The 24,209-nt window shown below is 45.6% G+C and overlaps 1 protein-coding gene across 2 annotated transcripts in view; it reads left to right on the top strand.

The window, feature by feature from the left end:
• SPATA17 (spermatogenesis associated 17) overlaps positions 1-24,209 on the top strand; it is a 115,294-nt gene that overhangs the window by 10,591 nt on the left and 80,494 nt on the right. The window contains exons 4-5 of one of the 2 annotated variants that reach the window (XM_066611707.1): positions 1,050-1,100; positions 12,855-12,958. In XM_066611707.1, the coding sequence (XP_066467804.1) occupies positions 1,050-1,100; positions 12,855-12,958 (155 nt within the window). The remainder of the gene's footprint in view (positions 1-1,049; positions 1,101-12,854; positions 12,959-24,209) is intronic. The other variant, XM_066611708.1, reaches the window with a different exon arrangement.

Here is a 24,209-nt window from a genome sequence, read left to right as displayed (position 1 = left end):
CTTTGGATCAGACTAGGCAATTCAAATAACACTAATTACAGTGAAACCCTTTTACAGTGAATTCCTCTTTGCTGGGGGGGGGGGGAGAGTCACAGAACAGGGACTGTATAAGGGGAGAAAGTATTCCCCCCTTGATTTGCAGTTGAAACACACACACACACCAAGCCTACATGTTATGCTAAATAAAGGACGTCTTCTGCCTTGAAAGTACTTATTTTCCTTTTTATGATACAGTTGTGAATTTTGTTCATTTTGCATTTGTAATTAGAGGGCGGAACAGATGTGAAAGCTTAGTGTAAAGTGATGTATCCATTAAAAGAACCTATCCTGCCAAGTGAGTGTTTGCTATAGCAGGCGATTCTTCCTCTAAGAGTGGGATTTGCCTTTATTGGAAGGGAACCAGGAAATGTTTTCTATATCAGGGGAATCACTGTAAAATGTTATCATTGTATTTATGATTTTATGATGTTAGAATGAATATTAAATGAAACAAAATTCCCAAGGATTACTCAGGAGGCAACTAAGTACATAACATTTAGTACAGATGGTTGGAAGGCACAATTTTGCTCCATCACTGCATCCATATCCTTGAACGATTTCGACTGAAGACAGCATTTCTTTGAATTTTTCATTAAACCAGACGTCTTGAAATATGAATTCCTTTTATGTTTCTGTGAGTTTTGGTTAAAAGAACCCCAGTGAATAAATCATACAATACTACGTGTCACCAGCACTTGTGAATATTTCTGCTTTGTTATTCTACTCTCAGTAGAGCACCATTGATTATCAAACTCAGCGGAGAGCATTTTATGATCATATATCTCCATTAGCTGCTAGTTTGACTACCATAGATTTTTCTGGTTAAGCCTGCATTATGTATTAGGAAGCCTATCTCTTCAATACAAAGTTTGATTTTATTCTCTCTAAGCCTACAACTCTTATTATGTATTATGTATAAAGATTCTTATCTTTTATATGTAAAAATAAGAGTACTGTCTTTGTGTAACTGAAATGTATGCCATCTTCCTCCCTCCCCCTTTGATTCACAGACAGCATATTTTATTATGAAGATGAATTTCTACAATGAAATGGCTGTCAGGGTAAATATTTCTTCACTTGTTAAGCAAATGAAAAGTCAATTGTGCTCTGAATTTGCTTTTAATAAAATGTGCAACCCAGAATAATATAAACTTGATTGATACGCTGATGGTAAAGTGAGGAAATGGTATATAGTTACAAATATAAAGTTACGCTAAGCAATCCAAGTTGCATTTGTAAATTTCTGTTAGATTTGAGATATTGATGTGTAAATTCTTCCTAGTGTTGATGTGCTTTGTCATAGTTGGTGAAAATATTTATTAATTTGTTCATTCATGCTTTTTTTTATATCCCACATCTCCCATGATGTCTTTTCAGGGGGCCTATATAGGGTTACCAGGCAGTGTCCCATCCAGGAATTGATCCAGCGCACAGAGTTGCTGTGCCATGTGTTTCAGACCAGATATTAAACATATTTAAAGTTTGCCCTCAACCAGCTAGGCGATGTACACAGAGACACAAGTTTCTCCCTGTATATTTCTAGTGCTCATGGAAATGGTTGCTGCATGCGTGGTTCTTGGCACTACAAAGCCTCGTCAAATAGGCTAGGGTCAGTGGTATTCAAACTGGGGCATCGCGACACCCCAGCCTTTGGGTCCTGTCCTCTGCCCCCTTAAGGGGCAGGGGCAGCCAGGAGACAGGGGGAAGGCAGTGGCGTGATCCCCAGGATCGCGTCGCTCAGGGGGACTGCAGGGACTCGGGTGCACCGTCCAGTCCTTGCAGCAGCCATCCCTGTGTGCGGGGAGCCCTGCGTGAGCACCTGCAGGGCTCCCCAGGTCAGGGAAAGGGAGAGTGGGGCAATCACACTCCTCTTCCGCTTTTACGGAAGCAGAGCAGATCGCTCCACTCTCCCTTTCCCTGACCTGGGGCACCCTGCAGGCGCTCGCGCAGGGCTCCCTGCACAGAGGGATGGCTGCTGCAGGGACTGGAGGGTGCACCCCAGTCCCTGCAGCCCCCTGAGCAACACGATCCTGGGGATCGCGCCGCTGCCTTCCCCTGCCCCTGCTGCCTTCCCCCCCCCCCTCGCCTCTTCAAAGACTTACTGTGGGTTACAAACTCCCGGAGAGTTTGAAAACTGCAGGACTAGGTGAACACATGTGCAGTGTGCTATGCATTTTTTTTCAGTCCATCTGGAAAGTGGAACATCCTGCTTTGGTCAGAACAGGGGTGGCACCACCCATTATGTGTACAAGGTGAGGCTGAAGTATTTCCCTCATGAGATCGTTGAAGGTAACACTAGATCAGAATCCAGTAAGAACAATGGGTTGCTTCAGCCCATCTGCTCCCCAAAGACTTGATCTGTACTCTTACTGATTATCTCACCTGAATGTCCTGTCTCAGCTTCCAAATGGGATTTTGTAACAACCACCACTATCCATGCACAGTACCACACTGCCGGACATCAGCTCCCATCAGCATCAGCTAGTTGTACAAAACCATTCAGGGAAGAAGGGGATAAAAACCAGACTATTCCTTGTTTCTCTGCCTGTAAGAAACACCTGGGTGCCTAACCTGACTGTCTCTTAGAAACCCCATGTCTGGCTGATGGAGCTGAGAGACAGAGATAGGAAAACAAGGGTAGTTCCAAATTAGTAGAAGGAACAGAAGATCTGTAAGATGCCTGTTAAGTAAAAAGGGCCATGTGTAGACCTCAACTTTCTTACTCTCATAATACATAATCTTTGTAGTTTTGTTGCATTCAGTACAAATCAAAGAAGAATTGCAATCAGTTCAATGATGCTTAAATTTTAGTATTTTAGTTAATTTAGATTTTAGTAAAATACCAGTGGTATTTTACTGGTGTAAAACTAGAGAATAATAGCAGAAAATTAAGCTTCTTATTCTGAGGCAGGGAAATTCAAAGCTCACATGTTGTATCTGCCTTACCAAGGTACTATATTTTGCTACATGGCCTCACACTGCTTCCCTGCTGCATCTCACTCAAAGACTGTTTGCTTCAGGTGAAAAAGCTTTGTGTGAAAAGACTTGTCAGGCCTGATATGGCTCACAGGCTTTAGCAGTGCACCCCTGCTCTCTTGTACAAATGCAATTTACCTTCAGCTTTGGGAAACAGTTTTTGAATTAGATTCAGCCAGAAATGAAAAGCACCTGCTTAGCTTAATGGATTCTGTATCACAATATGTTCTTTTAAAGTTGCCCCTTAATTATATGTGACCTGATACTGTTATGATCCCACCTTTTGGAATAAGAAAAACATAAAGAAAGCAATTATTATACTGCATAATTTTCCTTATAACAGATTAACTTTTAGAATAGTAGGTTTTGATATATTCGTCTTTTTTCATTTGGAAGATACAAGCACTGCTCTGAATTTTCAGCAACTAAAGTAATCCCCATTAACAAAAAAAATCTTTGTGTGAGCAGATGGCTTCTGATATATCAAGGTTTTGCCATTTGTTTTAGTGCTTAAAATAAACATTATTTATAAGACCACTTACATTTTGATGTTACTTAATGAGGAATATGCATCATTGATTTGACTAGCTTAAGAGGTCATTTAGAACTTGCCCGTTAACAAGCTGTAATCTGCTGAGCACACAATGACTTTGTTTAAAATTATCTGTTTGGTACTGATCAATGACAATAATTGTTTGGTACCAATCACCATTGAAACTTGCTAATTACTTTGAAGGGCATACATACTTATCTTTTGTAAGAGTGTGTAAATATTCACCTTGGAATTTTAAGGTGCAGTAATTAAACTTGAAGCACTGTATTTTGTAACAAATTCAGAAAAATCCTATAGATAGATAGATTTTCTAGTGAGAAACACCAAAAATTGAACAGCCAAAAGGGATACCCTTTATACAACGAGAAACTGAAAGGTTAGGATTATTCAGCTTCAAGAATAGATAGTTGAGGGGGCATTCAAGATGCATAAAACAATGAATATTTGGAAAAAGTAGTGGCCAACATTTGTATGCTTCTGAGAATAATACTAGTACTGGTTACTAGCTGACAGAATTATCATGTAACAGGATTAAAAATCAATGGGAGTTTACATAACATTCAGATCTCCCAAAACATGCACACTGCCTATCTTCAGTCATTGGTAGCCAAAGAGGTATGGATTGCTCATTGAAATTGTGGGGGCCTGCTTTGTAACAATCAGTGCGGGAAGGAAATTCTTGCCCTTGCCTTTAGACACAAGGAGGTGTCAGAGGAGACAAGGAATGCCTCAGCCAGTGCTGTGTAAGCACATGGTTGTTGACTGAATGGTTATCCCCCGCATGTGCTGCAGAAGTCAGCAGAGGCATCTGTCTAGCTGGCAACTGGGCGTTAATCTCTTTTGCATCATGAATGCATTTAGATCAGAGCAGTGGCAGAACTAAGGCATCTGGCAGCCAAGGTTAAAGAAAATTTTGGAGCCCCCCCCCCCCGCCCCATACAAATGCCTGCTGCAAAAATCCAGAAGTCACTATTTAAAGGCTCTGGGAGCTTTCCTGAGAGTTATGAACCAATAAAGTAGGGAATCAACTCAAAAGCAGGGGAATCCATTTGCTAAGCAAGGAGCACAATTCCTTCAGCAAGAGAGAAAATAAAAAATTAAATTCATTTGCTGACCTGGGAGATGAAACACCTTGAATAAAATTCATTCTCCAAACCAGGGAATCAAATTCATTAGCAAGAGCAAATTACTGACCAAAGATCCCTTAGAGAGCTTTGTGCAAAGGGGAGGATTCAAATCTGGGAAGTCAAACCTTCATATATCTAATATTCCTCAAGTGGTTAAAGCTTCAGGAAAGGCCACAAGGAAAAAATACCTCACTACTAGAGGTGTTTGTTTCTGGTGAGTAAGACAGGATTACAGCCAAAGTCCTACGGAACACAGCGGACTTACTTATGAGTAAATTAAATAACAGTTTTCAAACACTTCTGCTTACCCTTTATCCTGTTCTTGGTTTCTTAACCATAGTTGAGTCAGAGCCAGTTTTATGTCTCTGCTAGCCCACTGGATCTCCCTTCTGTTTAAGAGAACTCCTCAAAGATTTCTGAGAGCAGTATATTACTTCCTGAAGCCATTTTGGTTCTTCTTGAGTATAGCATGCCTAACCGCTCTAGCCTTAATGCTTTCTACTAATTTACCTTGAATTGAGGTGCCTGAGAGGATCTCTTCTAACAATTTTATTTTAAATGGACTTAATGGCCACTGTAAAGAAGGTTGATTTTATACGTATTTATTAATAATGCTAGAGCAATTTAAGATGTTCTTCTTAAAGTGGAATTTTTGGAGATCCGCTTGGATATCAGCCAGCTCTCATGGCTGATTTTCTCTCCTCTGCCCACTCCCACATGCAGGCAGCCTAATCTTATTGAATGCATATGGCTGCTGATCTTGTGATCTGCTGCCATAAGAGCTCTTATGGCGTTGTAAAAGGATCACTGCTGTTGTGTACTGTGGGACCACCAATACAAATGACTGGATGTCCCATGAATGTGCCAGTGGCGATTCAGAGGAGAATCTATGTGGGGAGTGGTGCATGCAGCATTCTCTAGTGGGATCTCTTAGTCCTAACAAGTGGGTAGCTCCTCCCTCTCAGGTAGGCAGGCCAGAGTCTTTTGTTCCTCCTGAGGGGAGGGGCTGCCTGGACTCCCCAGACTGGCCTAGCCTTTCAGCCAAGCAGGACAGAGTCGGTTCAGCTCTGCTGAACCCCCCATTGGAGAACTCAGGGAAGGACCTTTTCTTATTTCCTTTCCCACTTACCCCCCTCTCTCACTTTCAGCAGACTAACTTGCCTGCTGTTTCCTGCCTTACCGGTTCCTACAGCAGGCTACTGCCTGCACGGAGCCTCCCACGTGGCTGCCTGCTTTAGAGCAGAGCAGCCATATCTAGATCTAAGTTTGACGCCCTTCCATGCCTGAGCCCAGCTTGCCAGGCTCGCCCACGCTTGCCTAGCATCCCGGGCTCCAGGGCTGCCCTCAATTGATCCCAGGGCAGCCCTCCTCAGTGGAGAGCCCGTGTGACCGAGCTGCCCTCAGCCGACCCCAGGGCAGCCCTTCCACTGTGGGCGCCGTGCAGCCAAGTGTGGCCTTGCTTGACCCAGGGAAGCCCAGCCGTGCAGCCAAGTGGAGCCTTACCCGGGCAGCCCTCTTCTAGCGGCGGCAGCTGCGCAGCCAAGTGGAGCACTCCTGCGTCTCCAGCCGCTCACCCCCCCACACTCATCAGGGGCGAAGCAGGCTCGCCTGTGAATGTTCCTGATGCAGCAAGCCTCTGGAGCAGCTTTCCCCCAACTGCTGCGGGGGCGCAGAGCTCCTCTCCCCTCCTTCCTCCGGAGCGCCATGCAGCGGGCACCATCTTGGACTAGCACCCGAAGAGCATGAAGGCTAGCCCCCCCCCCAGCGGGGCAAGGGTGACAGAGGCAGACTTGCGGCGGCAGCGGGGAGCTCGAGCCGCCTCCATCAGCAGCAGGAAGGCAGCGTGCACGGCACCATCTTAGCCACACGCCAGACTGAGTCCAGATTGATCCTTGGAGGAGCGGTGAGCTGCCAGAACTGGCGGAAGCCCCCCCTTCACCCATGGCCGCCCGAAAGGAGGCCCCCGCAGTGCCCACCCCCCTGTGCGGGTCTCAGTGCCTTAGACTTGGGGGGAGCTCTCAAGGGCCATCCAGGACATGCTCCATGCCAGCGTATCCGCCGCCATGGAGGCCCATCAGCAGCCACAGGGCGGCATCCTAGAGCACCCAATGCGGTGGCCAGCTCCCATCTTAGGACAGGCAGAGGAGAATGACGATGAGGAGGAACCCCCACCCCCCCAAGAGGCACCGGATGCCCTCCACACGCAGTGCCACCCCCGAACACACCCACCTCCAGGATCAGGACAGGGGCAAGGGCTGCTCCCACGCCTCGTCTGTGGAGGAGGGGGAAATATTGGGGGACGAGGTCGAGACCCACAAGCCCCACCTCTTCTACGCTGAACAATTCAACAAACCGATCTCAGGGGTGGTCCAGGTGCTAGACCTGCAAACCGAGCGCCCTGAGGACATGGCGCCCAAGACCAAGTGGGGGTCCCCGTCAGTCTTCCCTAACCAGCAGGAAACCCCCCAATAGTTTCCCTTCCCTCCCTTCTTGCAACAACTGGTGGACAAAGAGTGGAACAATCCAGCCAAGTCCAGGGACTCTACCAAACCCTCCACCAGTTTCTATAACCTGCCCCCAGAGGTCATGGCCCGCCTCAAGTCACCCCTGGTGGATGCTCCAGTAGCAGCAATGGGATCCCCAACCATCCTCCCCATGGACAGCGACAGCCTAACAAGGGACCCCACAGGCAAGAAGGTTGAGCTGGGCACCAGGAGGGGATTTGATGCTTCCTCTAATGTGCTGCGAGCCTCTGTACCAGGGCGTTGGTGTTGTGGCTTCAGTAGTTCAGCAAGACCCTCAGGCTACATGCCAGGGCCCGATCGGATATCAGAAAGATGGCCTCAGCTGCCTCCTTTGCAGCAGACGCCACAGCAGATGCCATGCAGTTCTTGGCCAGGGCCAGGGTGGCCAGAGTCGCCACGCGCCGCTGCACACCTGGATGCACAACTGGGACGCGGACGCAGCATCACACGCCAGGGTCGCCAGCCTCCCCTTCCAGGGAGCCAAGTTGTTCGGGGATGCCCTGGATCCACTCCTTGTGGAATTCAGGGGCAAGAAGAGGGCCCTGCCCACCAGAGAGAGGAACCCAGCAGCCCCAACACTGGCCTTTTCGTTCCCCAAGAAACTCTCAGCCCAGCACCTCAACCTCTTCGGCCCCTTTCAGAAGCCAAAGACCTGTCTGGCACCCTAGACGACCAGCCCACAAGCCCAGAGGACAGCAACCCCAGCGCTTCGGCACAAAGGGGCCAAAGTCACAATGACAACCAGCCATCCTCATCCCACATCATCTGCGGAAGGCTGCAACACTTTGCGGACAGGTGGGACGAGCTGACCACCGACCAGTGGGTGCGGGACACCATCTGCTGGGGGTTTTCCTTGGAATGCCATGTGTCTCCCCCCAACAGGTTCCTTCAGGTCCACAGACCCAAATGCCCGCTAAAACACCGCAAGATGCTCAAGGCAATCCAATACCTCCTACAGGTCGGGGCCATCGCGCCGGTTTCAAGGGAGCAATGGGGGTCCGGGTTGCACTCCCACCTCTTCACTGTGCCCAAGAGATCCGGCTGCACCAGAGCCATCCTCAACCGGCTCAACAGATGAATGCGACATCAGAAATTCAAGATGGAGAGCCTACAATCCATCCTGACGTCCATCAGAAGGGGCAGCTACATGACCTCACTGGACCTCCAGCAGGCGTACCTGCACTTACCCATAATGCCCACCCACCACCGCTACCTCAGATTCTGCTACCAGAACCAGCACCATCAATTCAAGGCACTCCCTTTTGGCTTATCTTCAGCGCCAAGAGTCTTCACGAAGATCCTTATTGTGCTGATTGCGCACCTGCGCACAAGGGGCGTGACTGCCTTTCCATACCTGGACGATGTCCTTCTGAGATCTGCCACACCAGAAGAGGGTGCCCTACATCTGCCCTACATCTGCACCAGACCATCCAATGCCTCCAGAACCACAGGTTCCTCATCAACTTGGAGAAGAGTCACCTGACTCCCTCACAGTCTATAGAACACCTGGGAGCAATCATCGACACCAAAGTGTTCTTGTCCCCAGAGTGGCGGACCAAGACCGCAGACCTGATCAACACTGTCCTCCGATCCCCCAGACCAGATATAATGATGTTGGCCCGCCTCCTGGGCATGCTAACCTCCTGTCAGGACATCATCCCATGGGCCAGGTACAGGACACAGTCCCTCCAGCACCTGCTGCTACCCTTCCAGGACTTCATCATCTCTCAAAGGAGCAAACATGTCAGACTGGACCCCCTCACTCTCAAGGACCTTCGATGGTGGATGCGGCCACACAGGTTGGACCAGGGCTTGCCCATCCAGATATACCACAGAGCCATCCTGTTCACAGATGCGAGTCTCCAGGGATGGGGGCCCCACACCCTCGAGGAGGTAGTCCAGGGTCACTGGTCCCCAAGCGAGAGGATGGTTCCCATCAACCTGCTAGAGCTGAGGTCCATTCGACTAGCCCTGCTGGCCCTCCCCCAACTCAGAGGACGTACTAGTGTACACCGACAACATCTTGGCAAGGGCCTACGTAAACCGTCAAGGGGGCACCAGGTCAGCAGCCCTGCAGATGGTGGCACGCAGGCTGATGCTGTGGGCTCCATCAGAGCCGAGCACATCACTGGACTGGAAAACACAGCAGTGGACTGGCTGAGTCGCCAGGACCTCGACCATTCAGAATGGAAGCTCCATCCGCAGGACTTTGCTTGGATCAACAGTCAATTTGGTCGAGTGACCTTAGATCTGTTCACTAGCAGCCACAAACATCAGCTGCCGAGGTTCTTCTCCTGAGGACACTGTCCAGAGGCATACACTCCACCAATGGTGGCCCCAAGGGGTAATGTATGCCTTTCCTCCCACAAAGCTCCTTCAGAGGGTCCTCACGAAGGTCAGGCTGGAGCAGGTCAAAGTCCTCCTCATAGCACCAGACTGGCCCCGCCGGCCCTGGTACCCGGACCTGCGGGAGTTGGCCATCTCCCCACCCATTCCCCTTCTCCAGCACCCGGACCTTCTGTCACAGGGCCCAATCCTTCACCCACAGATAGCCAAACTCCATCTAGCTGCCTGGAGACTGAGCGGAAGAGACTGGCCAGGTCAGGCTACTCCCCCGCCATCCTGGCTACTCTCCTCTCTGACCGGATCCACCAACCGGGTCTACAATGCTAACGGTTAACCCCTGCTAACTGGTTAAGAGGCACTTTTTCAGGTGGGTGCTCCTCTTTTATTTAGCAGGGGGAGAGTAACTGGCCCACCTCACCCCAGCAGTGCCTTTTCTAGTGGCTGTCTGCTGGTGTTGCATCTTTTTAGATTGTGAGCCCTTTTGGGACAGGGAGCCATTAGATATTTGATTTTCTCTGTAAACCGCTTTGTGAACTTTTTGTTGAAAAGCGGTATATAAATACTGTTGTTGTTGTTGTTGTTGTACAATGGAACCTGGAGGGTCCTAACCAGTTGGTGCCAATCCCTAAATCTTGACCCAGAGAGGATCAGGGTCAAGGATTTCCTGAGCTTTCTCCTGGCAGGCCTCAACAAGGGCCTCAGCACAGCCACCCTTAAGAGGCAGGTGTCAGTGGGGTTCCCCAAGGGAAGGGCCCTCACGTCACAACTGCACGTTAGAAAATTCCTCAAGGGAGTGAGTCTCCTCAACCTGCCACCTGTGACCAGCTATCCCACATGGGATCTGACGCTAGTGCTGAGGGTGTTCACGAGGCCTCTTTTTGAACAGATGACGATGTGTTCACTAAAGCTACTGTCGCAGAAGACTGCCTTCCTGAAGGGCGTAACTTCCACCAGAAGGGTGTCAGAGCTGGCAACCCTTTCCGTAGCCAAGGAACTCTGCCAGATCCAGGAGGACAGGATCGTCCTCTGCACCGACCCTACCTTCCTACCAAAGGTGAACTCCCACCTTCTGCCCCAACCCTTCTCATCCCAGAGAGCGGGAATGGCATGCCCTTGACGTGCGTCGGGCGGTGAGCTTTTATCTCTCCAGGACCTCAGCCCACCAGTGTTCAGAGGCATGGTTCATTTCATTCCAACCCAGTGACCAAGGCAGAAAGGTGTCACCCTCCACCATTTCTAGATGGGTTAGAGAGGCCATAGCCGAGGCATTCAGGGCATCTGGCAAGGACCACCCTAGGGGCATAGTGGCGCACTCCCTCAGGGGGGCCGCCACCTCAGCTGCATTCAGGGCTCACCCCTCCCTGGAGGCAGTGTGCAGGGCAGCTACCTGGTGCTCGCCTAACACCTTCATCAAGCACTACAAGATCGACACCTTCACCTCTGGGAATGCAGCCTTCGCAAGGCGCGTCCTCCAGAGCGTGGCACTATAGGCTTACGGCAGCTCCCACCCTTGAGGAGCACTGCTTGGGCACATCCCACTTGTTAGGACTAAGACGGACATGGAGACCCCACTGGAGAATGGGGAGATTTGTACTTACCATGAATCCCCCTTCTCAATGGCCTCCATGTCCTGATTAGTCCGCCCGCCCTCGCAGCCGTAACAAAAAAAAAAGAGAAAAGAAACAGATATATATTGAACGCCAGAAACATAGGGTCAGGGGGGCGCAGTACAGCGCAGAGTAGCAATAGAATTAGGGTAAGGCCCCGAGACACCTGGGCTCATTCTGCACTCATCCCCGGAGCTAACACGCGATGCAGCACATGACATCAGACGACTGCCACTACAGTGCATCCGGAGGGACACGAGACACCTGGTGTCAGGGGTGGGGCTCTGCAAGCTTGGACAGTCTGGGGAGTCCAGGCAGCCCCTCCCCTCAGGAGGAACAAAAGACTCTGGCCTGCCTACCTGAGAGGGAGGAGCTACCCACTTGTAAGGACTAATCCGGACATGGAGACCACTGAGAAGGGGGATTCAAGGTAAGTACAAATCTCCCCATTTTGAGGTCAAGGGGTGGATGTTAGCAGCACTACCACATGCAAAGTCCCTGTTTTCCTCACCCGACATACCCTCTGTCTCTCCTTGAACTTCTGCAAGCAAAATAGCTGGTGTAGGTCAGAGGAGACCCATTGACAGTCAGACAGCCTATGGAGAAGTAAGTACAAAAGGTTTTTACTTACCTCTCCCAGGCTATCTGGTTTCCTCTGCCCCACTATAGCATGCAGCATGCACTCTGGCAGCATAACTGAGAGCGCAATCCTAACAGGGCTTTAGGTGCCATAAAGAACGTGCCATAAGGAACATTTGCGCCTTGGAAGGAAGCCAGGCTGGTGCTCCCAGAAGCGCTGGCCTGCGGAGGCTGATGGAAGCCTCTGCGCCAGCTTCCGCCCAGCTCCTTGCATCGGCTCAGATGAGCCGACGCAAGGACAAAAGATACGTGTGGGGTAGGTGGGGAGGAGGAGGAAGGGAGGCGTTCCTGGGAGGGGGAAGGTTGGGCAGTGGATGGCCCTGGGGGCGGGCAGGCGTGCGGGGAGTGGGAGGGAGGGCTGGGATCTGGCAGTTATGCCTGATCCCAACCCCCATTCCCAGGGAGAACGGAGCCGTTTCAAGCCGCTCCACTCTCCTCGGACTTGTGCCACCTCAAGAGGTGGCGCAAGTCTGAGGAGACCCATTGGGGCCAGCAGCCCTTACCCAGAGGTAAGGGGAAATGTTTCCCCTTACCTCTGGCTGAGCTGCTTATGGCCCCTATCCTGCGCTGGATACAGCTTGCCTGAGTGATACAACTTCTGAGTGTACCCAAAAGTGCAGGGAAATGGTTGAGCGTGTGTTTCTAGCCTCTCCATTTTTTTTTCTTGCGGGGAAGGAGACTTTGATGTTCTAAATCTAAACAGGCAGAGATGATCAGTTTGTTAGTGTAAACCCGGGCTCTGAAGAAGTCTAATGAGATTTGGAACATAGAGATGCTAGATGTTAACTTCAGACAGAGAATTATGGTACATACTATCGTGTTAAACTTTGCTTATACCTTTGACCTATGTAACTTTTATTACAATGTAATATATTTTTATCTTACCCATATTAATGGTCCTACAAATATGTATGCTTGCCTGATGTTAGAATAGGCATAGCCTCTTAGGAATTAGCCCAAATATTTCATATAAATATTTGACAATATTTTCTCTATTGCAGGAAAGGTATTGAAGCTAATATATGTGCCTTTACTCCCCTAGATTCAAAAAAGATGGCGAGGCTATTACATCCGAAAATATATCCATAATTATTATGCACTGAAGAAGTACCTGGAAGCAATTTCTTTGAATAATGAGATAGTCAGGTAAAGATAAAAGTACTGAGTGGTAAAACTTTAAATTTTTTTTAAATTTCTAAATAGTTTATGGTACTAATTAAATTATTTCTTTACAGCAAGAATTGCCTCCATTATCCAATATATAAAGTAGTCTTCTTTCTCCTCTCGTTGAAGCATGTGGTGCCAAATTTTTATCTCGTTTATTCCAGTATGCATGCAGATATGATTCTGTTGAATTCCCTGGAGTGAGTTCAGCATCAATATACGTACAACAAAAGAGAATTTATTTCTTTGCATCGTCTCTAGACATCTGGAAAATAATAGAATAGTACAGGCCTGCTATTAGAGGCTGCCTGTGGGCTCTAGCTCTGACGGAGGGAAGAAGATGAGACTAAGTAAGGGTCACTAGGCTAAGATAATTCTTCAGTGATTGTATCAATAGTACCTCTCAGGGTGCCAAACTCCTGGGGTGGGGAACAGGTCAAGCAAGTGTATTGTCACCACGGCCTTCCAGGCCAGGCTCTTGTGCCCCACTGAGGGAGCCTGCCTAGAGTGAAACAGTTCCGGTTAACCTCACTTCTATTTTTGCATGGTAGTTTTTGCTTGGGAGTTTAAATTCAATCTTGTGAACCTCTCCATCTCCTTAGGAATTCCAGGTCCAAGTTCCAAGGGGTTCACTGTTGCTGTATGAGTGGTTCAGAAATGAGAATTTCATTAGATATATTTTCCCCTTCTTACTGAGGAGGTGATGAGAGTAGTTTCACTCGGTAGACTTTTCCCTTCGAATCCACTTGAGGGAAGGTATAGAAAATGTGGCATGGAAGAAATGTTGTTTTGTGGTAAAGCAGAAACCAGAATTAACCCTGTATGTGGGACTACTATATTTACTTTGCAATAATTGTCCATGTTTTTGTTGTCATTATTAACAAAACTAGTAAAAAGTAAATTTAAGAATACAATGGTACTTAGAAACAAGTGCCATTTCCTATTAAACTAACACAGAACATCAGCAAGCTCGTATTTGTCTAGCTAGCCTTTTTTTGTCATATTTATGTAACACGTATGTAAGATTCTGTTTTCATAGTGAAACTGGGCCCCTTACAAAGATAAATTGGTTTTATTAATTTAACGGCTGAGTGTGCGCTTGCTAGACAGGTACACTTGTAACCTATAGCCCCATATGCAAAAACTGCCCCAGGTTATGAACAAGAAAATGATATCATGAAATTAAAAACTAACCTCAGAGATACAGATTGGCAGCATTAATAAAACATTATAAAGCTGATCTATAGGGAAACTTATAGCATACTCAGTTTCTCTTCTACTTCTACTGTTACGGATATTGCATTGGTTTTAACTGTTATTTAATATTTCGCAGCAATAGCTATGATGCAATCAACTGAGAAAATGAGCTAATTTCAGGAATAGATTGAATTCATTAGAACCTGTTATCCTCAAGCCCCCTGCTATGGCTCATAGCTTTAAGCTTCATTTGAAATAGGTCTCACTGGAGATCCTTTGGACTTAACTACAAGTTACGAGACAAACAACTGTGTTTGGCTCATACTGCTAATGAAGGAGCAGGGGAAATTTGCAGGGGAGAAACAGGCAGGAGGAGGGTGGTTAACCTGCTTAACCCTATCACTCTCTGCCAAGTTGCCCCTACAAATCTACCCTCAGCAGTTTTTTAACGCTTGTTTCCCCAGGCTGAGCATCTATACTAGAAATAAACCAAATTGTGGGAGGAAGGTAAGCATTTTCAGGAGAGAATGCATTGATTCTCTTTTACAATGAACCAGCCTTGGGAACCTGCAGTTGCTGAGGTAATGTGTAGTTCTGCCCCTTTTCTCATTCCTGAGGGAGTTTACTGGTCAGAGACACAGAGCGCAATCCTATCCTGTGCTGGAACAGGCAAGCCAAGAGGCTTTCACTGTATTCAGCACAGGATTGCGGCCACTAGTGACTTAGCCGGAGACAAGGGAAAACATTTCCCTTTACCTCTGGGTAAGGGCCGCTGGAGCCTATGGGTCTTCTCGGACTTGCGCCGCCTCTTGAGGCGACGCAAGTCCAAGGAGAGCGGAGCGGCTTGAAGCCACTCCAAACTCCTCGGGAACGGGGATTGGGATCCAGCAAAACTGCCGGATCCTAGCCCCGCCTCCTGCTCCTCGCCTGCCCTCCCACCCACCCAGGAATGCCTACCTCTCGCCTTCCCCCACCTACCTTTTCTTCTTGCATCAGCTCAGCTGGGCCAACACAAATCAGAGAGAGGAAGCTGGCGCAGAGGCTTGCGTCAACCTCTGCAGGCCAGCGCTTTTCAGAGCATCGGCCTGGCTTCCTCTCTCCTGGGCAGGTGCAAGGGACTTGCGTCAGCCCAAGTCTCATACTCAAGCGTTTGGATTGTGCCCACAGTTCACTGCCCACTCTGAAATTTATGGTATGTCACATATTTTAACAGTTATACTTGTGCCTCAAGTTATACTCAGTTATACTGAGTATACAGTTATACTCAGTTAACAGTTTTACTCAGTTATGTATATCAATTATGTATTTATTTAACTCATTTATATCATCTCGAAGGAGCTCCTTCCTCTTCTTTTATTGTCACAACATCCCTGTGAAGTTAGTTTGAGAGATGCTGACTGGCCCAAGGTCACCCAAGAAGTGTTATGTCTGAACAGGGATTGAACTTGGGTCTTTCAGGTCCAATACTCAAACCGTTACACTGCATTACACTGGAACCTTCACTGGAACCTGGATGAAATTTTTCATTCTGATCAGAAAGGGGTATGATAACTAACATTTTATTGCCAAAAATATCCACATTTATATTAGTTTCAATCACTTCTTGAAATCTTTTTAAAAAGTCAGGCAATGTAATAGCTTCTCATTTAATTATAGGTTCATATAACCCTGCAAGAGGTCTCAGCAGCCTATTGCATCCTTATCTACAAAGTCTGTGGGATGCCCCTAAAAATGCCTGCATTCCTTAATGACCTGTCCCTTGTTGCAACACCAGCCCAGACTAAGCCAGTGTCTGTTTCTGAAACTTGAAAAAGCCTTATCCATTTCTGTTGTCATCTGCTCTTCTTCCAATACCAACCACAATGTGGCCAACCAAGTACCAGTCTATTGGGGACAAAGTCACCATTTAGATGACTAGGAGAGATGCTGTCTGTTCTAGATGGGCCATAAAGAGAGTGCAATCTGGGATGTTGTCTGCTTTCCAGTTGCTGCCTAAGGGTGTCAACTGTTGGGACAATTCAAGGCAGTTAGGCAGTTTGGAGGGGTGGTACATACTCCATTTGGTGGTGGGAAAAGGTTACTCTCAAGATTAGCCAGTATTCAGGGTGGCTATATTAGGAACCAAATACACTGAGGTGTGCATGCTCCAGGTTCCTAGCTATCAGGTGTTGGGGACCAAAACAGAGTTTTCAGCTGAAGCTTTGTCATGAATATAAACTAGGGCCAAATCTGGAACTGGAGCTGGGACCTGGAATATCCAGGAGTATCCAAGAGGTTCTGCTCTTTTGCTCAGATGGAGGCAAGAGGCTAGCTCCTTGTATTTATACGTGACCTGGCTCTTCCAGGGGCATTACACTGCTTACCATATGCAAAGATCAATTTTCATTTCTCTGTTCCCTTCTGTGCCTGAGAGGTTTCAGCAGCCTGAGTACTTATCTACACATCCTGTAGCTCAAATTAGAGATCCCCTGACAGTTTCCTTAGGATGAGGTTATTTTTATGGTGGGGGAAGAAGGTTGGGACTTGGCAATGGCCACAAGCCCCCAGTGAGAACAAGGCTTTGAAGCTAGGGGAAGGGGAATGATTTATTTGGATGAGTGCCAAGGCAAGTGAACTCCTATGAATATCAAGAAAATATGTAGTTCTGCAAGATCTTGCTTTTGCTATCACAACTAGTTTCAAGTGCTTGAAGGAACTGGGTTGTGGTATGGCCAGAAGTACCTTTCACCAAGTCAGTACACAATCCTCACCTACACTGATATAGCTGTGCCAATGTGGCGTGCACTGCATCCTGTAGTGGGGAGGCAGTCAAGAGGGCCTCTTCAAGGTAAGGGCATGCTTGATACCTTACCTTGGGGGCTGCATTACGGCTAAGTCAGTACTGGAAAGTTGGTTAGGATTGCTCCCTTTGTCTTATAAGAAAGCTTAAATCTGATCAGGATCTTATAGTTGTCTTTCAGACCTTCTTAACCTAGAGAGTGGACTATTGTAACTTTCTGTGCAGCTACTCTTGAGGACAGTTGGGAAAGTTTAGATGATGCAGAAGAAGATGGTGACCTGTATTTTAAATGCAAGTGCATTCCCACCATGCTCCAACATCCTCACTGTCTTCCCATTACCCTCCAGGCACAATTTAAAACACTGAATTAATCTGAATCTGTTTCTTCAAAATCTGGTCAACTATTTTTAAACCAATATTTTAACTGAACAAATCATATACGGAAGGGATGATACATGAAGCATTTCAAAAGTAGAGAGGAAGTAATTATGAAACTTTCAACTGTTGTAAAGCACCTTTATTAAGGTTACTTATGGACTTTAGTGTCTTCTGGAGATTGATTCTACTGTTAAAATCCAAGCCAGTGTGTATCATGCTGTTATATAGTCCAAATTGAAACAGATTTCACAGTCTTCTACTTTATCTAAAGTGGGATCTTAACTGTAAAGTAAGTAGAAAAGAAGGAAAAGGTGCAATTTCATTAAGCCCTAACATATCATTGGCTGTCAGACTGGCCTTGTTATGCTGTCCATCCTCATTTAACTATCCCACAAGATCTCTTAATGAAGTTAAGCCCCAAGTTCACTCCAATAATTCTGTGGCAAGAGTTTGTGCAATGTAACAATTCATCACTTGTCAGGAAGGCACTTTTAGTTTATACATTTAATAAGGGCATCCTCTAGCTTGGTTAATTAGAAGTGAACAGTTTGCATATTTACTAAATGTGGAGTGTCATTGCCACCACGGCCTATTGCCTACATGAATTATTTCTCTATCTGGAATAAACAGCTGGGTAATTATTACTGCCATAATCAGATAAATTCCCTCTGTAAGGCTTTTCTTACATGGCAATTCTTTGAACTCATCCAAAGCTGAACAAAATTTATGAACTCCAGCAGCTAGACCACTTTTTCATAGTATGGTGTCCGTATTTCAAGGACACATATAGCATTGGAAATATTGTGTAAAACAGGAGGATAAATATGATTTGCCTAAAGATTGTATATGAATACATTTGATTTTTCAAAATACACTTCTCAGGTTGTAATTGATTAAATGATAGCAGTTCTGTTTTATTGAATTGTAAATAGCTGACAGGTCATCTGTAGTCCAGGGTAAAGATGCCCAACACTGAAAATAAAGCCAACTGTGAGAGAAGCAGTCAGGGTGGTGTGATGGTGGCATTTACTTTGTTGATATTAATAATTCTGTAGCTTTAACAGTTTCATAGACATTAATTGAATTTTTGAAGCAATTGTTTTAGTAAGTGATTAACAGCTCAGTCCTATGAGCCAAGCAAATCTTTGGCCCCTAAGGCCCAAACTCTCTGGGAGTTTGGGAACTGCTGCATCCTCCCCCTGGATGGCCAGCACTCCCAAGGATATCTTAAAATTAAAAAAAAAAAGAACGTTTTGTCCCTGGCAGCGGTGCGATAGTGGCAATTGCGTCACTGCCTTTGCCATCACCCTGCTCCTTAAGTGGTCAGAGACAGGGCTTAGTAAGTGGGAATGAAGAAGCAAGTGGACCCAATGAGCAGCAAGAAAACAAAATCATGTGTTGCACATGATAGGTTTTCCCCTTCATATATGCCTCTCATATGTATCATGCAGTGGGTGGTGATCACTGTTGGCAAGGGGACATACACCTGAAAAGTGAAGAACTTTGGGACTTCTGATCTCCCCAGTTTCATACAACTTGGAAATTATTGCTATCTTCTTGTTTGTTACCAATATGTCTTATAAAATATCTCTGTTCATTTCCATTCCCATACTTCCATCTAATCCCAGTTCCATCCCACTCAAACCACCCCTTTACATATCATCTCAGTGTGCTAAATAGGAAACATCTTATATTGAAAACTTACGTTCTCTAGCTGATAAATTGCCTAACTGCCTCTCAGTTGTAAGAGAAATCTACACCCTTCATATGTGAACAGTGGCATTTTCACATATTGCTGACATACAGAGTATTTTTAGCACCAAAATATTTTCTATTCTCTTATAGTAATCATATAAAGCCTGTACTTCTATCTCTGTATTGGCTTTCAACTTTATTGCTTGGTGGAAATATACATCTGACAGCCAATGATTTGTTAAAGCTTAATGAAATTGCACCTTTTCTATCTCTTGTGCTTTAACTGAAGCTTTGTGAACCTTGTAGATTTGCAAGACAGAATTGCTTCTACTAGGTTCCTGAGACAGACTGATAACAATGATGTGTAAAATTAGTAAGAATTTTGAAATCAATTTATAGTGAGTGTCCTGGGCAAGGACTTTTAAATGCTCAATTACTTCTGTCCACCAATCAGTAAAATAGGTAAATGGATACAAGTTTGGGTAAAGAGTGTAGAGGGCCAACCCTGTCATCCTTGTATTTAGTTAATCACTTGGAGGGATACTGATTCAACATCCTAGAATGGAAACAGGCACAATCAAATGCTGAAAAAGGCCACTGGTAAAGGTTAGTTTGGAAGTTATCCTAGCCCTCGATAGTATTTATGAGCTAAATAAGGGCACAATCCAGAGGCACTCTTGGGCCGGTGCAAGTCTTTTCTGCCAGCCCAGGAGGGTCACAGATGTGCCGCAAGGCACATTTGTGCCTCCTTGAGAGTTGGCAAGATTGGTGCACAGAGGCAAACCAGCCTGCGGAGGCTGACACAAGCCTCTGTGCCGATGAAGGCTCTGCGTCTTGCATCGGCTGAGCTCAGCCGATGCAAGACTCTGGGATGGATGGGGAGGAGACTGGAGGGAGGCGTTCCAGGGCGAGGGGAGGGAAGTTGTGCGGTGGATGGCCCCAGGGAGGTGGGGAGCGGGAGGCGGGACTGCGATCTGTCAATTATGCTGGATCCTAACCCAAGTTTTTGGGGAGTTTGGAGCAGCTTCAAGCCTCTCCACTCTCCATGAATTTGTGCCACCTCAGGAGATGGCACAAGTCCAAGGAGACCCATAGGGGCCAGGTTGCCTTACCCAGAGGTTAAGGGGAAAATTTTCCCCTTAGCTCTGGCTGAGCCACTTTGGAGCCCTATTCTGCTCTGGATACAATGCAAGCCTCTTGGTTTGCCTGTTCCAGCGCAGGGTAGGATTGCGCCCTAAACGTGTCAGCATGACACAATTCGACAAGTATCGTAATCAGTTTCTTTGTTATAGTGAATAGGCCAATGTTTCATATAGACCTCCATTTTCATCACCATAGTATTTCTTGTTATGTTTGAATTGTTATGTTTTCTATAATAGAATAATTTAAAATATTTATTCTTTGTACCTCACTTTATTGTTTCCTTTAACTTTCTTAGTGCTGGGACAATGATAAAATTTGAAATAGATGTATATATGACAAGAGAATAGATTGTTCTATTGTACTCTGACGCTGTTCATTTATTCAAGTAGACTGACTAGATTCAGATGTAACGTGAAACCATGGTTTCCTACTACAAGAATAATCCTTGCATGCTCCCCATCTTCTATTTTCTTTTACACACAGGAGAAAGCTTTGCTTTTAGGCTGAAGTGAACCACAGTTCTTTCTGTGTTTTATATGAACTTGGGGAACTGTCCCACAGTTAGGTAAAACCAGGATCAAACTGTCTAGGATCCTGGTTTGTTAAGCAACTGTACTTTCCATAAATCACCATTCCCTGATGGTCAGCCCAATCGATGCTATCCAGTGCTGATGCTGGGTGCTAGGTAACTCAAAAGTGCCCTAAGGCATTTACAGGATGTTCCTTTACCCCAAGGAGACCTCTGGCTATTTCCCTGGCCTGAGAGGATACAGTGAAGGGCATTTCGGTGCCACTGTACCACTGGACACCAGGGGAGCTAAGGATTGGTCTGTTAGATATTGAAGTGATGCAAATGCATAGAATGTTCAAGCTTTATGTGCTGTTATAACAAAGGTGGTGAGGATCAGGTTAGAAGTCATGTACCTGTACTTTTTAAAATTACTTTTATGTTAGTAGTTCTTGAAATCTGGACTTTGCAGCCTCTTGCAGTAACTAATTATATGTATGCTTAATTTTGATTGAAGATGATTGGTAAGACGAAATAAGTGAAGGATGAATACAATCCACTTTTTGCACAACCTCATTTATATCAGTGGAAATATGTTGAGGGTAATTCAGTTGACCACATTAGAATTCCATTATCTTTGTCTGAGATGGCAGAGTGACTATAAAATGGTAAAACCGATATTGGTTAAACTTCTCTTAGGCAAAGGTGACCTCTTGCCTGTGTTGCTGGAATTTTATGGTTTGGGAACCAAACCATTATAAAGTCGCAAAATTCGGTGTTCTTTCCTTTCAAATTGTTCGATAAAAGTAAGTTTGTAAAAAATCTCTAAAATCACAGTGCTCAGTGCATCTCCATTAGAATCTGAATATTGCTGAAATCATCATTTAAAGACCTTTACCAAAGTGCTAGGAACAATATTGTATATGTTTCTTTTAACCTTTATAGAAATGGAAGGAATGCTGTCAAGCAAATTTGCATCTCATAGCTGCAACCAACACCACTGCACACTGCATAATGAAAACTCTGAATAACAATAAGTTTCCTTGGCACATGAATGAGTTTTATTTTTAATACCTAAACAAAAGTGAAAAATTCACTGCCTTAGACATTTGTTGCATATAATCTTAGCTGAATCATGATGACAAGTGTTCCTAAGTGCATAACTTCTGAAATAAGGATGCATTTAACAAGACAAATGATTTAAATTATTGTGTCAGTTTATCATAGAAAGATTCTATTCTTGTTTTGCCAACTTTCCAAAAGAATTATAACCCCCTTTTTGGCATTTTGTAGGGCAGAGGTGTGCAGATTTCTTTTCCTATGTACTTTCAGTGTGTCATTTTCACAGAATTCTGCAAGATGATACAGACACATATATACACACAAATTATTCCTTAGGCACATTTCTTATTTCTTTCATCACAAATCATAAGGAAATACCATGCTGACCAAATGCTCCTCAACCCCTTAAAAACAGATTGCCTGATATACCCAAAGTAAATGTTGGGATATGTAATATGTCAATATGCTGTATTTACATATTAAGCAGGGGTGGGGGGATTAATGTATATTATAAGGAATATAGAGGGAACACACTTTCAGATTTGGACCGTAGGACAGGGGAAGGCAGAAAAATTCTATCCCATCCTCTGGGCACTTCTTGCATAAAAAGTAGACCCCATTTCTGCTTTATCAGTGAACAGAGCAAGCACGTGTTTCACACACATACAGCTGCCCAAAATTTCTGGTTTGGCCATCAGTGTCCTACTACCAAACTCCTCATTTAAGTAGGTTCAGACTCATATTCAGTCCAATTAGCCCATTAGTCACAAATAGCATAGAGCACAGCCTGGCCACCTCCATAAGAGGTAAGCGCCAGTATCCATGAGCTGGTGGCAACTGTGGGAGCTCCAGCATTAGGGGTGGGCACTGTGTGGGAGTAACAAGGAGAGGAGGAACAGGATAGAGAGGGTGTTTGTCCACACTGGGAAGAGTTCAGTATCAGCCACAACAGCACCACTGATATCCTGTCTTTCCAGCTTTGATCCACCTCCCCAGGTCCATTCAGTCTTGTGCCAACAGTTGCTGGTGCAAGTCCAAGTAGACCCACTGGGTCAGAAAAGACTTACACTGGGACAAGGGAAAAAATGTTGCCATACACTGAGGAAGCTTTTGCAGCTTGAAACTCCTCTGTGCGATGCAGCACATGCCATGTTGGTGCAGCTGCACTGCCACTGGGGAAGTCAATTAAGATTGGGCTGTTATGGTATCCAATTTTATATCTTGTCCTAAAAAAGATCATACAAGATTTCTTTGCTCCTCTAGACCTTCGCACGTTTTGGAGATGGACTCCAAGATTTACAGTTAAAATGATTTTCGTATATACAACTGAGGCAGTTTCTGGTAACAGAAAATACTGATCAGTATATCCAGAAGTGAGATACATATTTTAGACCTTATTTTCCATAAGTATGGCAAGATCTAGGAATCTGCTATCAGACAGTAATTACATGTTAGTGGAGAAAGGGAGCTCCATTGCAACCAGGTTTGCAATTTGAATTTTAACTCAATCCTACCAAACTCTGTGCATGGCAATGCAGAGGCACTAGTGCAGTGGCTGCTGAATCCTATGGAGGAGTTTCAACCTCAGGGGGCCTCCTTGGGATAAGGAAACATTTGTTTCCCTCCCTGGAGGTAAGCACCTGCTAGCCTGATAGGTCAACTTGGACCTGTGCCAGAATATTACTGGTTCAAGTTTACATTGACTCATGAAAGCAGATCAGGTCCAGAAAAGGATTAGGATTTGGCAGGTGCTGCTGTGGCCAAACCCCCTTCATGGATCCAGTCTACTCACCTCACTGTCCCATCTCCTTCCCGTTCCACCCACCTCTCACTTCATTCCACCCCTCCCCGCCTCCCTCTCAACATTGGGCTGTTAATTTTTCCAAATTATGGTATTGAATCATCCATTCCAAAAACGATTGTCAATCCTACTGGATGAAACAAAATTATTTTAGATAGTCTTATTATACCTTTAAACTTAGGTTGCTTTGTAGATATTTTCTTTTATGTTGCTGAGCATTCACTCATTTTGGATTATGCTTGTTTTTTATATTATTGGGAAGGAATAGAAAAAATATATAACCATGCATGGGGAAGCATTTTATTAAATAGTTCCAGTACTACTGAGGATGACCAGACGAATCTGCAACAATAGTGAATAATTACTAAATATGAGACATGCACCAAAGCTGACAGGTGTAATCACTTAAAATAACCTGAGAATTTATGTTTAATAGTGCTGCTGTTAAAATGCTTATTTACTCACATTTCATGGTTCTGAGCTCTGCACCTTAAGGACAAAGAAAGGTCACCAGTCTCTCCAACTCCTAGTTCTTTGTCAAAAGTGGACACAGTTAATGAGGTCTGTTTGGTACAGCACAAATTCGCAGACACAGATAGAGATCCTTTCAATGGAAACAAATTTGTTTGGCTTTACCAGGTTACTTAGCGATTAATAATAGCCTTGAGAT

Source organism: Tiliqua scincoides, chromosome 1 (assembly GCF_035046505.1).
Source record: "Tiliqua scincoides isolate rTilSci1 chromosome 1, rTilSci1.hap2, whole genome shotgun sequence".
NCBI classification, from domain to species: Eukaryota; Metazoa; Chordata; class Lepidosauria; order Squamata; family Scincidae; genus Tiliqua; species Tiliqua scincoides.
This window is presented reverse-complemented; position numbering and strand designations above follow the sequence as displayed.